At 34.7% G+C, this 14,460-nt stretch overlaps 1 protein-coding gene and 1 non-coding gene across 5 annotated transcripts in view; one reads left to right on the top strand and one right to left on the bottom strand.

Annotated features, from left to right (window-relative positions):
• The window catches only part of nek3 (NIMA related kinase 3), a 30,203-nt gene extending 23,518 nt beyond the window's left edge, over positions 1 to 6,685 (bottom strand). For 2 of the 4 annotated variants that reach the window (XM_062060891.1, XM_062060889.1), the window contains exons 1-7: positions 6,449 to 6,685; positions 6,293 to 6,386; positions 6,113 to 6,210; positions 3,966 to 4,049; positions 2,031 to 2,098; positions 1,868 to 1,954; positions 1,742 to 1,796 (exon numbers count right to left, since the gene is read on the bottom strand). In XM_062060891.1, coding sequence (XP_061916875.1) covers positions 1,742 to 1,796; positions 1,868 to 1,954; positions 2,031 to 2,098; positions 3,966 to 4,049; positions 6,113 to 6,210; positions 6,293 to 6,386; positions 6,449 to 6,565 — 603 coding nt within the window. In that variant the 5' untranslated portion in view covers positions 6,566 to 6,685. Of the gene's footprint in view, positions 1 to 1,741; positions 1,797 to 1,867; positions 1,955 to 2,030; positions 2,099 to 3,965; positions 4,050 to 6,112; positions 6,211 to 6,292; positions 6,403 to 6,448 lie in introns of all 4 variants that reach the window. The other 2 variants (XM_062060890.1, XM_062060892.1) reach the window with 2 other exon arrangements.
• A 3,394-nt stretch (positions 6,686 to 10,079) lies between these two features.
• On the top strand, positions 10,080 to 10,152 carry trnak-uuu (transfer RNA lysine (anticodon UUU)). The gene has a single exon. It is a non-coding gene; the product is annotated as a tRNA-Lys (tRNA).
• Positions 10,153 to 14,460: the final 4,308 nt, after the last annotated feature.

Below are 14,460 nucleotides of genomic sequence, written 5' to 3'. Positions count from 1 at the left end.
ATTGTGTTATTGTAATACAACTTTGCATTGTCATATATTGTGTTATTGTAGTACAACTTTACATTGTCATATATCGTGTTATTGTAATACAACTTTACATTGTCATATATCGTGTTATTGTAATACAACTTTACATTGTCATATATTGTGTTATTGTAATACAACTTTGCATTGTCTTATATTGTGTTATTGTAGTACAACTTTACATTGTCATATATCGTGTTATTGTAATACAACTTTACATTGTCATATATTGTGTTATTGTAATACAACTTTGCATTGTCAGATATTGTGTTATTGTAATGCAACTTTGCATTGTCATATATCGTGTTATTGTAATACAACTTTACATTGTCATATATTGTGTTATTATAATACAACTTTACATTGTCATGTATTGTGTTATTGTAATACAACTTTGCATTGTCATATATTGTGTTATTGTAATACAACTTTGCATTGTCAGATATTGTGTTATTGTAATACAACTTTACATTGTCATATATTGTGTTATTGTAATATAACTTTGCATTGTCAGATATTGTGTTATTGTAATACAACTTTGCATTGTCATATATTGTGTTATTGTAATACAACTTTACATTGTCATATATTGTGTTATTGTAATACAACTTTACATTGTCATATATTGTGTTATTGTAGTACAACTTTATATAGTCATATATTGTGTTATTGTAATACAACTTTGCATTGTCAGATATTGTGTTATTGTAATGCAACTTTGCATTGTCATATATTGTGGTATTGTAATAATATCTTTGCATTGTCAGATATTGTGTTATTGTAATGCAACTTTGCATTGTCATATATTGTGTTATTGTAATACAACTTTGCATTGTCATATATTGTGTTATTGTAGTACAACTTTATATAGTCATATATTGTGTTATTGTAATACAACTTTGCATTGTCAGATATTGTGTTATTGTAATGCAACTTTGCATTGTCATATATTGTGTTATTGTAATAATATCTTTGCATTGTCAGATATTGTGTTATTGTAATGCAACTTTGCATTGTCATATATTGTGTTATTGTAATAATATCTTTGCATTGTCAGATATTGTGTTATTGTAATGCAACTTTACATTGTCATATATTGTGTTATTATAATACAACTTTACATTGTCATATATTGTGTTATTGTAATACAACTTTGCATTGTCAGATATTGTGTTATTGTAATGCAACTTTGCATTGTCATATATTGTGTTATTGTAATAATATCTTTGCATTGTCAGATATTGTGTTATTGTAATACAACTTTACATTGTCATATATTGTGTTATTGTAATACAACTTTGCATTGTCATATATTGTGTTATTGTAGTACAACTTTATATAGTCATATATTGTGTTATTGTAATACAACTTTGCATTGTCAGATATTGTGTTATTGTAATGCAACTTTGCATTGTCATATATTGTGTTATTGAAATAATATCTTTGCATTGTCAGATATTGTGTTATTGTAATACAACTTTACATTGTCATATATTGTGTTATTATAATACAACTTTACATTGTCATATATTGTGTTATTGTAATGCAACTTTACATTGTCAGATATTGTGTTATTGTAATACAACTTTACATTGTCATATATTGTGTTATTATAATACAACTTTACTTTGTCATATATTGTGTTATTGTAATGCAACTTTACATTGTCAGATATTGTGTTATTGTAATACAACTGTTGGAGGTGAGATGGTTTTACCGGGTGTCGCAGGGTGCACAGCTCATAGAGGACACAACCCAGAGACCACACGTCGCTGCAAAACACACAATATGACTACACAACACACTGGCAGGTAAACAAGGTTGTTTGCTGGACACCCGTCACCTCTTATTGTTGTACGGCTTGTTTTCCCAGATCTCGGGGGCCACGTAATAAGGGGTCCCCACGTACGTGCACGCGTAGGCCTCGGCGCTGCAGCACCAAAACATTCCAAAGTGGTTCACAGTCCAGTTAGAAGCACACAAGTACACCTGGACCCTCAGCATACCTGCTGAGAACACACGCTGAGCCAAAGTCTCCCAGCTTGATGGTGCCTTTGTCGGTCAGGAAAATGTTCTGGAAGGGGGACAGAACAAAAAATGGGGTTTGGATCAAACTGAAAGGTGCGTCCAACACAAACAATACATTGTGTATGATTTCAATAGGGCTCATGTGATGCAGTCATTAGACTCGCTTACAAACGCCACAATGGGAAAGGCAAAGGAACTCAGCACAGATCTGAAAAAACATTGACTTGAACAAGTCAGGAAAGTCACTTGGAGCCATTTCAAAGCAGCTTAAGGTCCCATGAGCAACTGTGCAGACAATTGTAAGTATAAAGTGCATGGCACAGTTTTGTCACTGCCACGATCAGGAAGAAAACGCAAGCTGTCACCTGCTGCTGAGAGAAAATTGGTCAGGATGATCAAGAGTCAACCGAGAACCACCAAAAGGCTGCTGGAACACAGGTGTCAGTGTCCTCAGTCAAGTGTGTTTTGCATGACCATGAACTGAGAGGCTACCATGCAAGAAGGAAGTCCTTGCTCCAGAAGCCACACCTTAAGGCTCGTCTAAAGTTTGCTGCTGATCACATGGACCAAGATAAGACCTTCTGGAGGAAAGTTCTGTGGTCAGATGAAACAAAAATGTTGCTGTTTGGCCACAATGCCCAGCAATATGTTTGGAGGAGAAAAGGTGAGGCCTTTAATCCCAGGAACACCAACCCTACCGTCAAGCATGGTGGTGGTAGTATTATGCTCTGGGCCACTTTTGCTGCCAAAGGAACTGCTGCTTTACAGAGAGTTAATGGGACAATGAAAAAGGAGGATTAGCTCCAAATTCTTCAGGACAAGCTAAAATCATCAGCCCGGAGTTTGGGTCTTGGGCGCAGTTGGGTGTTCCAACAGGACAATGACCCCAAACACACCTCAAAAGTGGTAAAAGAATGGCTAAATCAGGTTTTAAAATGACCTTCCCCAAATTCTGACTTTAAACGTGTGGACAATGCTGAAGAAACAAGTCCATGTCAGAAAACCAACAAATTTAGCTGAACTGCACCAATTTTGTCAAGAGGAGTGGTCAAAAATTCAAGCAGAAGCTTGTGGATGGCCATACTTGCCAACCCTCCTGATTTTCCCGGGAGACTCCCGAATATCAGTGCCCCTCCTCGAAAATCTCCCGGGGAAACAATTCTCACGATTTCCACCCTGACAACAATATTGGGGGCGTGCCTTAAAGACACTGTCATTAGCGTCCTCTACAACCTGTCGTCACGTTCACTTTCCCTCCATTCAAGCTGCATGCCGACCCAGTCACATAATATATGCGGTTTTTACACACACCAGTGAATGCAAGTCATACTTGGTCAACAGCCATACAGGTCACACTGAGGGTGGTCGTATAAACAACTTTAACACTGTTACAAATATGTGAACCCACACCAAACAAGAATGACAAACACATTTCGGGAGAACATCCGCACCGTAACACAACATAAACACAACAGAACAAATACCCAGACTCCCTTGCAGCACTAACTCTTCCGGGACGCTACAATATACACCCCCCCCAACCCCCTACCACCAAACTCCGCCCTCCCTAACCCCGCCCATCTCCCGAATTTGAAGGTCTCAAGGTTGGCAAGTATGTGGATGGCTACCAAAAGCGCCTTATTGCAGGTAAACTTGCCAAGGGACATGTAAGCAAATATTAACATTGCTGTATGTATACTTTTGACCCTCACATTTTCAGTAGACCCATAATAAATTCATAAACAAAGCAAACTTCATGAATGTTTTTTGTGAGCAACAAGTATGTGCTCCAATCACTACATCACAAAAAAATAAGAGTTGTAGAAATGATTGGAAAGTTAAGACAGCCATGACATGATGTTCTTTACAAGTGTATGTACACTTTTGATCACGACTGTACAAGACTGGTGGACCTTGGACTTGAGATCCCGGTGCAAGACCCGCTTTTCGTGAATATGGCTGGCGCCTGCACACATCTCAGCAAACCATCTCAGGATCTGCAGGCAAAAAAGGATTTCCATGAAATAAAAGCAGGTCAGGTAAAAACTGGTACTTAATTCAGGGAGTTCCCTTCCGAACAGGAGAGATAAAGTCAGAGTCAGTTGCCATGGTAACTTACTCAGTGAACCTAAGCTGGCTGGCTTGTGTTGTTGTTTTCTCAACCCTCTCAGGAGGATAGTATTTCAACAATTACAAACATAATGTTATCTGTAAAAAAATATCTTGTTAGCCAATTTTTTGTAATTTTTTTTTTAATTATAAAGTCGGTAATGGTAATTTAAATCATTAATAATGTATTTTTATTTTAACATTTACTGGTTATAAACTATCATATCTGACATCTTGATTCACGTTTATCAGGAGAGTGTGGAGGTCAATTTGCGTCTTCACTACAAATGCTTGTTTTTTGACACTGAAATGATTTAACTGAATTGTTTTGCATTACAATACCGGTGTCAAACTCAAGGCCCGGGGGCCAGATCTGGCCCGCCACATCATTTCATGTGGCCCGCAAAAGCCAGGGACAAAATGTGTGTTAATAAAATACTTCTTTTTTTTTTTTCTTTACCAAATGCAAATAATTATTTCGATTTTGACAGGAAAAAAATGCATATCTTCTAAACGTTATTATCTAATCATGCCAAATATTACATTATTATATAGTGTATTACAAAAATATGTTAGTAAAGATAACATTAGTTTGTACATGAAAAAAATCTAATAATCGAGTGCATAGGCAGTAATGTAATACAGGTGATTACTGGTACACATTTATATCAATGCTGTCAAATTATATATATATATATATATATATATATATATATATATATATATATATATATATATATATATATTTTTTTTTTTTTTTAAAATCTGATCACTTTGAATTTTGATTACACATGATTAATCTCAGGTTATTGCCTGCATGCATAATTGTAATTTTTTTTAAAAAAAAGTGGTTAATCAAAATTCAAAGTGATCAGATTAAAAAAAATAAATAAATAAATATATATATATATATATATATATATATATTTTTTTTTGATCACTTAGAATTTTGATTCAAAGTGATCAGATTAAAAATAATAATTTAAAAAAATTAAATAATTAAAAAAAAAAAAATATATATATATACATTTTTTTTAATCTGATCACTTTGAATTTTGATTACGATTAATCTCAGGTTATTGCCTGCATGCATAATTGTAATTTTTTTTTAAAAACGCGGCCCTCTGAAGGCAGCCATTACTATGATGTGGTCCTCAATGAAAACAAGTTTGACATCCCTGCATTAGAATTTTACGGAGCCCCTAAAGAACATGGGGGAATTTTTTTTAAAAAGAATTTATTTATTTTATTTCAATTTTTTAGATATGTATTTCGTGCACACGAGAAAGTTTCTCATGCGCACGAGAAACTTTTTCTAAAGTTATAAATTTTTTTTTTTAAATTTAAAATTATATATTTTTTAGACATGTATCTTGTGCGCACGAGATAGTTTCTCTTCCGCGCACGAGATACATGTCTAAAAAAAAAAAAAAAAAAAAAGTATTTATTTTTTAATTTTTTTTTTATAACTTTATAAAAAGTTTCTCGTGCGCACGAGAAACATGTCTAAAAAAATAAATAAATAAATAAATTATTTTTAAAAAAAATTCCCCCATGTCCCTTTAGGGGCTCCGTAGAATTTTGTAACCAATTTTTATTTTTATTTTTATTTTTTATTTTTAACATCAAATCAGCCTCACACAAAAGTGCAAAATCAAGTTGGTCAAAATCCAGTGTATACAAATTAATTGCAGAAATATTTGTTGTATCAAATCGAAAACATAACAATTTGATAAATTCAAACCCCAAAAATTAAGTTACAAAAATTCCATGTATAAAAAAAGCGTTTGTGAAAAAGACACAAATTAACCTCCATTGTAAAGACATGACAGGTGATGATGTGTTCAGGAATAGCGAACAGGTTAGGTTATTACAGTACGTTACCATGGTAACTGCCTCTGAGTTTGACTCTCTATCTTGGAAGGGAAAAACCAAGAGCCTTACGACTTACGTGATCAACACCGAAGTGTTTGCTTTTCTGCTGCTGGATCTTCTGCAGAATGTCTCCCCCGCCGCAGTATTCCATCACAATACACAAGAGGTGATCAGCTGCACAAACACCAGCTGCTGTTACACCAACACACACACGTCGACACGAACGCGTCACAAAGAGTTGAGATTTACCGATTACCTTCAAACGCCTCATGGAAAGTCACAATATGAGCGTGTTTCATTGCGGACAACAACACCGCTTCTCTCCGGCACCTCTCCGCTTTGGACTCCTTCTGTTACACAAGTGCACTTTAATCACTTTTATTATTGACATTATTGAATATAGTTTGTGTACCTTCGGCAGCTGTATTTCCTTGACGACATACTTCTCCTGGGTGTTTTTACACTCGGCTAACAAAGCTCTCCCAAAAGATCCTTCACCGATGACTTTGTGCACTGAATAGCCCTCCATTAAAGAGCATCGCACACAGGGTAAGAATTAGTGATTGTTTTTCGCCACTTTTGGACTCGTCTTGGTGATTAGTTCTCTCTATGGCTTTTATTGTCTTGCTACTTCCGTGTTATTGAACGACGTACCTCCAACCCCGCCTACTTCTGGGGTTTTCAATGACGCGTCTTCAACCCCGCCTACTTCCGGGATTTTAAATGACGCGTCTTCAACCCCGCCTACTTCCGTGTTATCGAATGACGTCGCTTCAATCTCGCCATTCGGGCTCTAGATGGCGCAAGAGTATAAAATAACGTTTATATATATATATATATATATATATATATATATATATATATATATATATATATATATATATATATATATATATATGCATTTTTATTTCAGAAATTATTAATCACCAAACGTTGCATGCGAAACACACAGTTAATTTGAAAATGACGGCGTTAGAGTACAATGTGTTTAAATTTTCATTCATTTATTCATTTTTTTATTTATCTCTTTCATTGATGTGCATCTTTGATCGATAGACAATTATACCTCAATTATACAATTATACATTTACACACCAATGCCTGAGAAGGAGCAGGATGAAGAAACATCTTATATTTTCCTGCCCCCTTCAACATGATACGTAGTCTTACTTAATGGATTTCATATAAACCAACAATTGCATCCAAATATAATGAAAAAAAACCAAAAAAAACACAACTACCGCAAAACTTCATGAAGTACAAACCGAACAAAACAAAACAAAAAGTATTATACACCTCACGGGATGGTACAAAACAAATACAAAACCAGGCAAAAAATAAGTAAAATAATAAATATAAAGCAAAATGTAAACACTTATCAGAATCAGAATCAGAATCAGAATAGTTTTATTTTATGGCTGTCCATATGATCTTATTGTTCTGTCTTTATATATTTTTTTCAATTGGAATATATTTTTACAGTCTTTTATCTCATTGTGAAGAGAATTCCATAGTTTAACCCCCACCACTGATATGCACATTTGTTTTAAAGTTGTCCTTGAATACTGATGTTTAAAATGACCTTTTCTTCTATGCTCTTCATTCTCAGAAGTGATGACAAACATTTATTGTAAATTTGCTGGTAATGTTTCACTTTTAGCCTTAAACAGGACACATAATGTCTGTAACGTTACTAGCTCCTGTAGTTAAAAATAAACCAGAATTAATAAATAATATGTTAGTGTGTTCTAAGTAATCTACTTTATGAATAATCCTTATAGCTCTTTTCTGTAGTTGATACAATGCCTTTATGTTACTCTTATATGTGTTCCCCCACACTTCCACACAGTAGCTGATATATGGCAATATAAGTGCACAATACAATATACGCATTGCCCTATAACAGTGGTCCCCAACCTTTTTGCAACTGCGGACCGGTCAACGCTTGAAAATTTGTCCCGCGGACCGGGAGGGGGTTGGGGGGGTATGTATTTTATTTTTTTTTTGTCATAAAAAAATACAATTATGTGTGCTTACGGACTGTATCCCTGCAGACTGTATTGATCTATATCAGGAGTCACCAACCTTTTTGAAGCCAAGAGCTACTTCTTGGGTAGTGATTAATGCAAAGGGCTACCAGTTTGATACACACTTAAATAAATTGCCAGAAATAGCCAATTTGCTCAATTTACCTTTAACTCTATGTTATTATTAATAATGAATGATATTTACACTTAATTGAACGGTTTAAAAGAGGAGAAAACACGAAACAAATGACAATTAAATTTTGAAACATAGTTTATCTTCAATTTCGACTCTTTAAAATTCAAAATTCTACCGAAAAAAAGAAGAGAAAAACTAGCTAATTCGAATCTTTTTGAAAAAATTAAAAAAAGTATTTATGGAACATCATTAGAAATTTTTCCTGATTAAGATTAATTTTAGAAATTTGATGACATGTTTTAAATAGGTTAAAATCCAATCTACACTTTGTTAGAATATATAACAAATTGGACCAAGCTATATTTCTAACAAAGACAAATCATTATTTCTTCTAGATTTTCCAGAACAAAATTTTTTAAAGAAATTCAAAAGACTTTGAAATAAGATTTAAATTTGATTCTACAGATTTTCTAGATTTGCCAGAATAATTTTTTTGAATTTTAATCATAATAAGTTTGAAGAAATATTTCACAAATATTCTTCGTCGAAAAAACAGAAGCTAAAATGAAGAATTAAATTAAAATGTATTTATTATTCTTTACAATAAAAAAAAAAATTTTACTTGAACATTGATTTAAATTGTCAGGAAAGAAGAGGAAGGAATTTAAAAGGTAAAAAGGTATATGTGTTTAAAAATCCTGAAACCATTTTTAAGGTTGTATTTTTTCTCTAAAATTGTCTTTCTGAAAGTTATAAGAAGCAAAGTAAAAAAAATGAATGAATTTATTTAAACAAGTGAAGACCAAGTCTTTAAAATATTTTCTTGGATTTTCAAATTCTATTTGAGTTTTGTCTCTCTTAGAATTAAAAATGTCGGGCAAAGCGAGACCAGCCTGCTAGTAAATAAATAAAATTAAAAAAATAGAGGCAGCTCACTGGTAAGTGCTGCTATTTGAGCTATTTTTAGAACAGGCCAGCGGGCTACTCATCTGGTCCTTACGGGCTACCTGGTGCCCGCGGGCACCGCGTTGGTGACCCCTGATCTATATTGATATATAATGTAGGAACCAGATATAATAATAACAGAAAGAAACAACCCTTTTGTGCGAATGAGTGTGAATGAGTGTAAATGGGGGAAGGAGGTTTTTGGGGTTGGTGCACTAATTGTAAGTGTATCTTGTGTTTTTTTATGTTGATTTAATAAAAAATAAATAAAAATAAAATATATATTTTTTTGTTTTTTAAATTTCTTGTGCGGACCGGTACCAATCGATCCACGGACCGGTACCGGGCCACGGCCCGGTGGTTGGGGACCACTGCCCTATAACACATATTTTACCTTGTTTAATATAAAAATACTCTTAGACATCTTTTTCAGACGTACATGTGCAATATGAGATTTCCATGTCATCCAGTATCACTCCTAAAAATCTAAGTTATAATATCAATTATAAACATTTCCACATTTGTTATATCAATAACGATATCAATAAGAATATCAATAACAATATCAATAAATCTAAGTTCTAATATCAATTCCATTTATTGACCGTTGGATCGTTTCCTCCATTTTTCCTATTGCAAAAAATCATAAACTTTGTTTTTTTTTCATTTAATGACCATTTATTGACATCAAACTATCTCAAGTTTAATCATTTCCTGTTCAATAATGTTTGATAACGCTTTTAAATGGAAGCTCAGATGCATAAAAGTTTGTTTTTTTAAATCCGCAGCCACCTTCTCCCAACTAACATACATTTTGCATAAGTTAAATAAAATGCATATGTATAAATCATATCACAAAAACGTCAATGTTTAAAAATAACTAGCCGTACATATTTGTAGGCTATTTAAACTGTAATGCGCCCACCGTTGTCAGAGCCCGGATAGCTCAGTCGGTAGAGCATCAGACTTTTAATCTGAGGGTCCAGGGTTCAAGTCCCTGTTCGGGCGTTCCTTTTTTCTATGATTAATTCCGTTTTATTTCGCATGACTCCAGTCATGAATTATGTTTAGGTTACTGCCCAATGAGGAGAAACTGATCAACAAAAAGTTATTACCATTTAAACTATGAAGGATCGCTCTGGGAATAGCGCGCTTGAGGGCGGGACTAAAAAGTTGACATTCACGCTGTGATTGGGCAGAGAAAAAGATGGAGCTGGACATGTGATCTGCGACCAGGGGACGTGATTGGTCACGTAAGGCTTGTAATCTGAGGGTTCAGGGTTCGAGTCCCTGTTCGTCCAAATATGGTTTAATACACCAAAATTCATCTACTTATTCAACTTATTATTATTATTCTCCAGATTTTGGCACGCTCTGCCTTCCACATTTTTCACCCGATTCAAACTGTTCCAACTTCAAACTGTTATTCAGGAATCGCGAGCTTTCCCTTGACAACTTCCAAAAATTCCCAGATTTCCCTGAATTCCAGGTTTTCCGAGACATTTTTTTCCCATTCGAAATGATTTGGCCATTTGTCAAACTTCCACCATTTCCACATTTGTCAACCTATTCATGCCATTCCACCTTCAACAGATTTCACCATCTTGGAAATCGTTTGTCCTGATTAAGAGGAATGTTTTGACGGTGGAACGGTTGAAGTGGGTTGAAAAATGTGGGAGGACTGGTCGCCAGAAAAAAGGGTGGAAATAGGGCTTTGGAAAACCAGGAATTCTGGAAAATCCTGGAATTTTTTTGAACTGGGAAGAATGATAATTTGAATTTCCAGGATGGTGGAATGTGTTGAAGGTGGAATGGTATGAATAGGTTGACAAATGTGGAAATGGTGGAAGTTTGAAAAGTGGCCAATTCATTTCGAATGGGAAAAATGTCTCGGAAAACCTGGAATTCTGGAAAATCCTGGAATTTTTTTAACTTGGAAAAATGATAGTTTGAATTTCCAAGATGGTGGAATGTGTTGAAGGTGGAATGGTATGAATAGGTTGACAAATGTGGAAATGGTGGAAGTTTGAAAAATATCCAACTCATTTCGAATGGGAAAAATGTCTCGGAAAACCTGGAATTCTGGAAAATCCTGGAATTTTTTTGAACTTGCAAAAATGATAGTTTGAATTTCCAGGATGGTGGAATGTGTTGAAGGTGGAATGGTATGAATAGGTTGACAAATGTGGAAATGGTGGAAGTTTGAAAAGTGGCCAATTCATTTCGAATGGGAAAAATGTCTCGGAAAACCTGGAATTCTGGAAAATCCTGAAATTTTTTTAACTTGGAAAAATGATAGTTTGAATTTCCAAGATGGTGGAATGTGTTGAAGGTGGAATGGTATGAATAGGTTGACAAATGTGGAAATGGTGGAAGTTTGAAAAATGGCCAATTCATTTCGAATGGGAAAAATGTCTCGGAAATCCTGGAATTCTGGAAAATCCTGGAATTTTTTTAACTTGGAAAAATGATAGTTTGAATTTCCAGGATGGTGGAATGTGTTGAAGGTGGAATGGTATGAATAGACAAATGTGGAACCGGTGGAAGTTTGAAAAACGGCCAATTCATTTCGAATGGGAAAAATGTCTCGGAAATCCTGGAATTCTGGAAAATCCTGGAATTTTTTTGAACTTGGAAAAATGATAGTTTGAATTACCAGGATGGTGGAATGTGTTGAAGGTGGAATGGTATGAATAGGTTGACAAATGTGGAAATGGTGGAAGTTTGAAAAATGGCCAACTCATTTCGAATGGGAAAAATGTCTCGGAAAACCTGGAATTCTGGAAAATCCTGGAATTTTTTTGAACTTGGGAAAAATGATAGTTTGAATTTCCAAGATGGTGGAATGTGTTGAAGGTGGAATGGTATGAATAGGTTGACAAATGTGGAAATTGTGGAAGTTTGAAAAATGGCCAATTCATTTCGAATGGGAAAAATGTCTCGGAAAACCTGGAATTCTGGAAAATCCTGGAATTTTTTTGAATTTGGGAAAAATGATAGTTTGAATTTCCAAGATGGTGGAATGTGTTGAAGGTGGAATGGTATGAATAGGTTGACAAATGTGGAAATGGTGGAAGTTTGAAAAGTGGCCAATTCATTTCGAATGGGAAAAATGTCTCGGAAAACCTGGAATTCTGGAAAATCCTGGAATTTTTTTTCACTTGAAAAAATGATAGTTTGAATTTCCAAGATGGTGGAATGTGTTGAAGGTGGAATGGTATGAATAGGTTGACAAATGTGGAAATGGTGGAAGTTTGAAAAATGGCCAATTCATTTCGAATGGGAAAAATGTCTCGGAAAACCTGGAATTCTGGAAAATCCTGGAATTTTTTTGAACTTGGGAAACATGATAGTTTGGATTTCCAAGATGGTGGAATGTGTTGAAGGTGGAATGGTATGAATAGGTTGACAAATGTGGAAATGGTGGAAGTTTGAAAAATGGCCCATTCATTTCGAATGGGAAAAATGTCTCGGAAAACCTGGAATTCTGGAAAATCCTGGAATTTTTTTGAATTTGGGAAAAATGATAGTTTGAATTTCCAAGATGGTGGAATGTGTTGAAGGTGGAATGGTATGAATAGGTTGACAAATGTGGAAATGGTGGAAGTTTGAAAAATGGCCAATTCATTTCGAATGGGAAAAATGTCTCGGAAAACCTGGAATTCTGGAAAATCCCGGAATTTTTTTGAACTTGGAAAAATGATAGTTTGAATTTCCAAGATGGTGGAATGTGTTGAAGGTGGAATGGTATGAATAGGTTGACAAATGTGGAAATGGTGGAAGTTTGAAAAATGGCCAACTCATTTCGAATGGGAAAAATGTCTCGGAAAACCTGGAATTCTGGAAAATCCTGGAATTTTTTTGAACTTGGAAAAATGATAGTTTGAATTTCCAAGATGGTGGAATGTGTTGAAGGTGGAATGGTATGAATAGGTTGACAAATGTGGAAATGGTGGAAGTTTGAAAAATGGCCAATTCATTTCGAATGGGAAAAATGTCTCGGAAAACCTGGAATTCTGGAAAATCCTGGAATTTTTTTGAACTTGGGAAACATGATAGTTTGGATTTCCAAGATGGTGGAATGTGTTGAAGGTGGAATGGTATGAATAGGTTGACAAATGTGGAAATGGTGGAAGTTTGAAAAATGGCCCATTCATTTCGAATGGGAAAAATGTCTCGGAAAACCTGGAATTCTGGAAAATTCTGGAATTTTTTTGAACTTGGAAAAATGATAGTTTGAATTTCCAGGATGGTAGAATGTGTTGAAGGTGGAATGGTATGAATAGGTTGACAAATGTGGAAATGGTGGAAGTTTGAAAAATGGCCAACTAATTTCGAATGGGAAAAATGTCTCGGAAAACCTGGAATTCTGGAAAATCCTGGAATTTTTTGGAACTTGGAAACATTATAGTTTGAATTACAAGGATATTGGAATGTGTTGAAGGTAGAATGGTATGAATAGGTTGACAAATGTGGAAATGGTGGACGTTTGAAAAATGGCCCATTCATTTCGAATGGGAAAAATGTCTCGGAAAACCTGGAATTCTGGAAAATTCTGGAATTTTTTTTAACTTGGAAAAATGATAGTTTGAATTTCCAGGATGGTGGAATGTGTTGAAGGTGGAATGGTATGAATAGGTTGACAAATGTGGAAATGGTGGAAGTTTGAATAATTGCCCATTCATTTCGAATGGGAAAAATGTCTCGGAAGACCTGGAATTCTGGAAAATCCTGGAATTTTTTTGAATAATGGAAAAATGATGGTTTGAATTTCCAAGATGGTGGAATGTGTTGAAGGTGGAATGGTATGAATAGGTTAACAAATGTGGAAATGGTGGAAGTTTGAAAAATGGCCAATTCATTTCGAATGGGAAAAATGTCTCGGATAACCTGGAATTCAAGAAAATCCTGGAATTTTTTTGAACTTGGAAAAATGATAGTTTGAATTTCCAGGATGGTGGAATGTGTTGAAGGTGGAATGGTATTAATAGACAAACGTGGAAATGGTGGAAGTTTGAAAAATGGCCAATTCATTTCGAATGGGAAAAATGTCTCGGAAATCCTGGAATTCTGGAAAATCCTGGAATTTTTTTGAACTTGGAAAAATGATAGTTTGAATTTCCATGATGGTGGAATGTGTTGAAGGTGGAATGGTATGAATAGGTTGACAAATGTGGAAATGGTGGAAGTTTGAAAAATGGCCAACTCATTTCGAATGGGAAAAATGTCTCGGAAAACCTGGAATTCTGGAAAATCCTGGAATTTTTTTGAACTGGGAAGAATGATAATTTGAATTTCCAGGATGGTGGAATGTGT

Source organism: Entelurus aequoreus, linkage group LG10, assembly GCF_033978785.1.
Source record: "Entelurus aequoreus isolate RoL-2023_Sb linkage group LG10, RoL_Eaeq_v1.1, whole genome shotgun sequence".
Classification (NCBI taxonomy): Eukaryota; Metazoa; Chordata; class Actinopteri; order Syngnathiformes; family Syngnathidae; genus Entelurus; species Entelurus aequoreus.
This window is presented reverse-complemented; position numbering and strand designations above follow the sequence as displayed.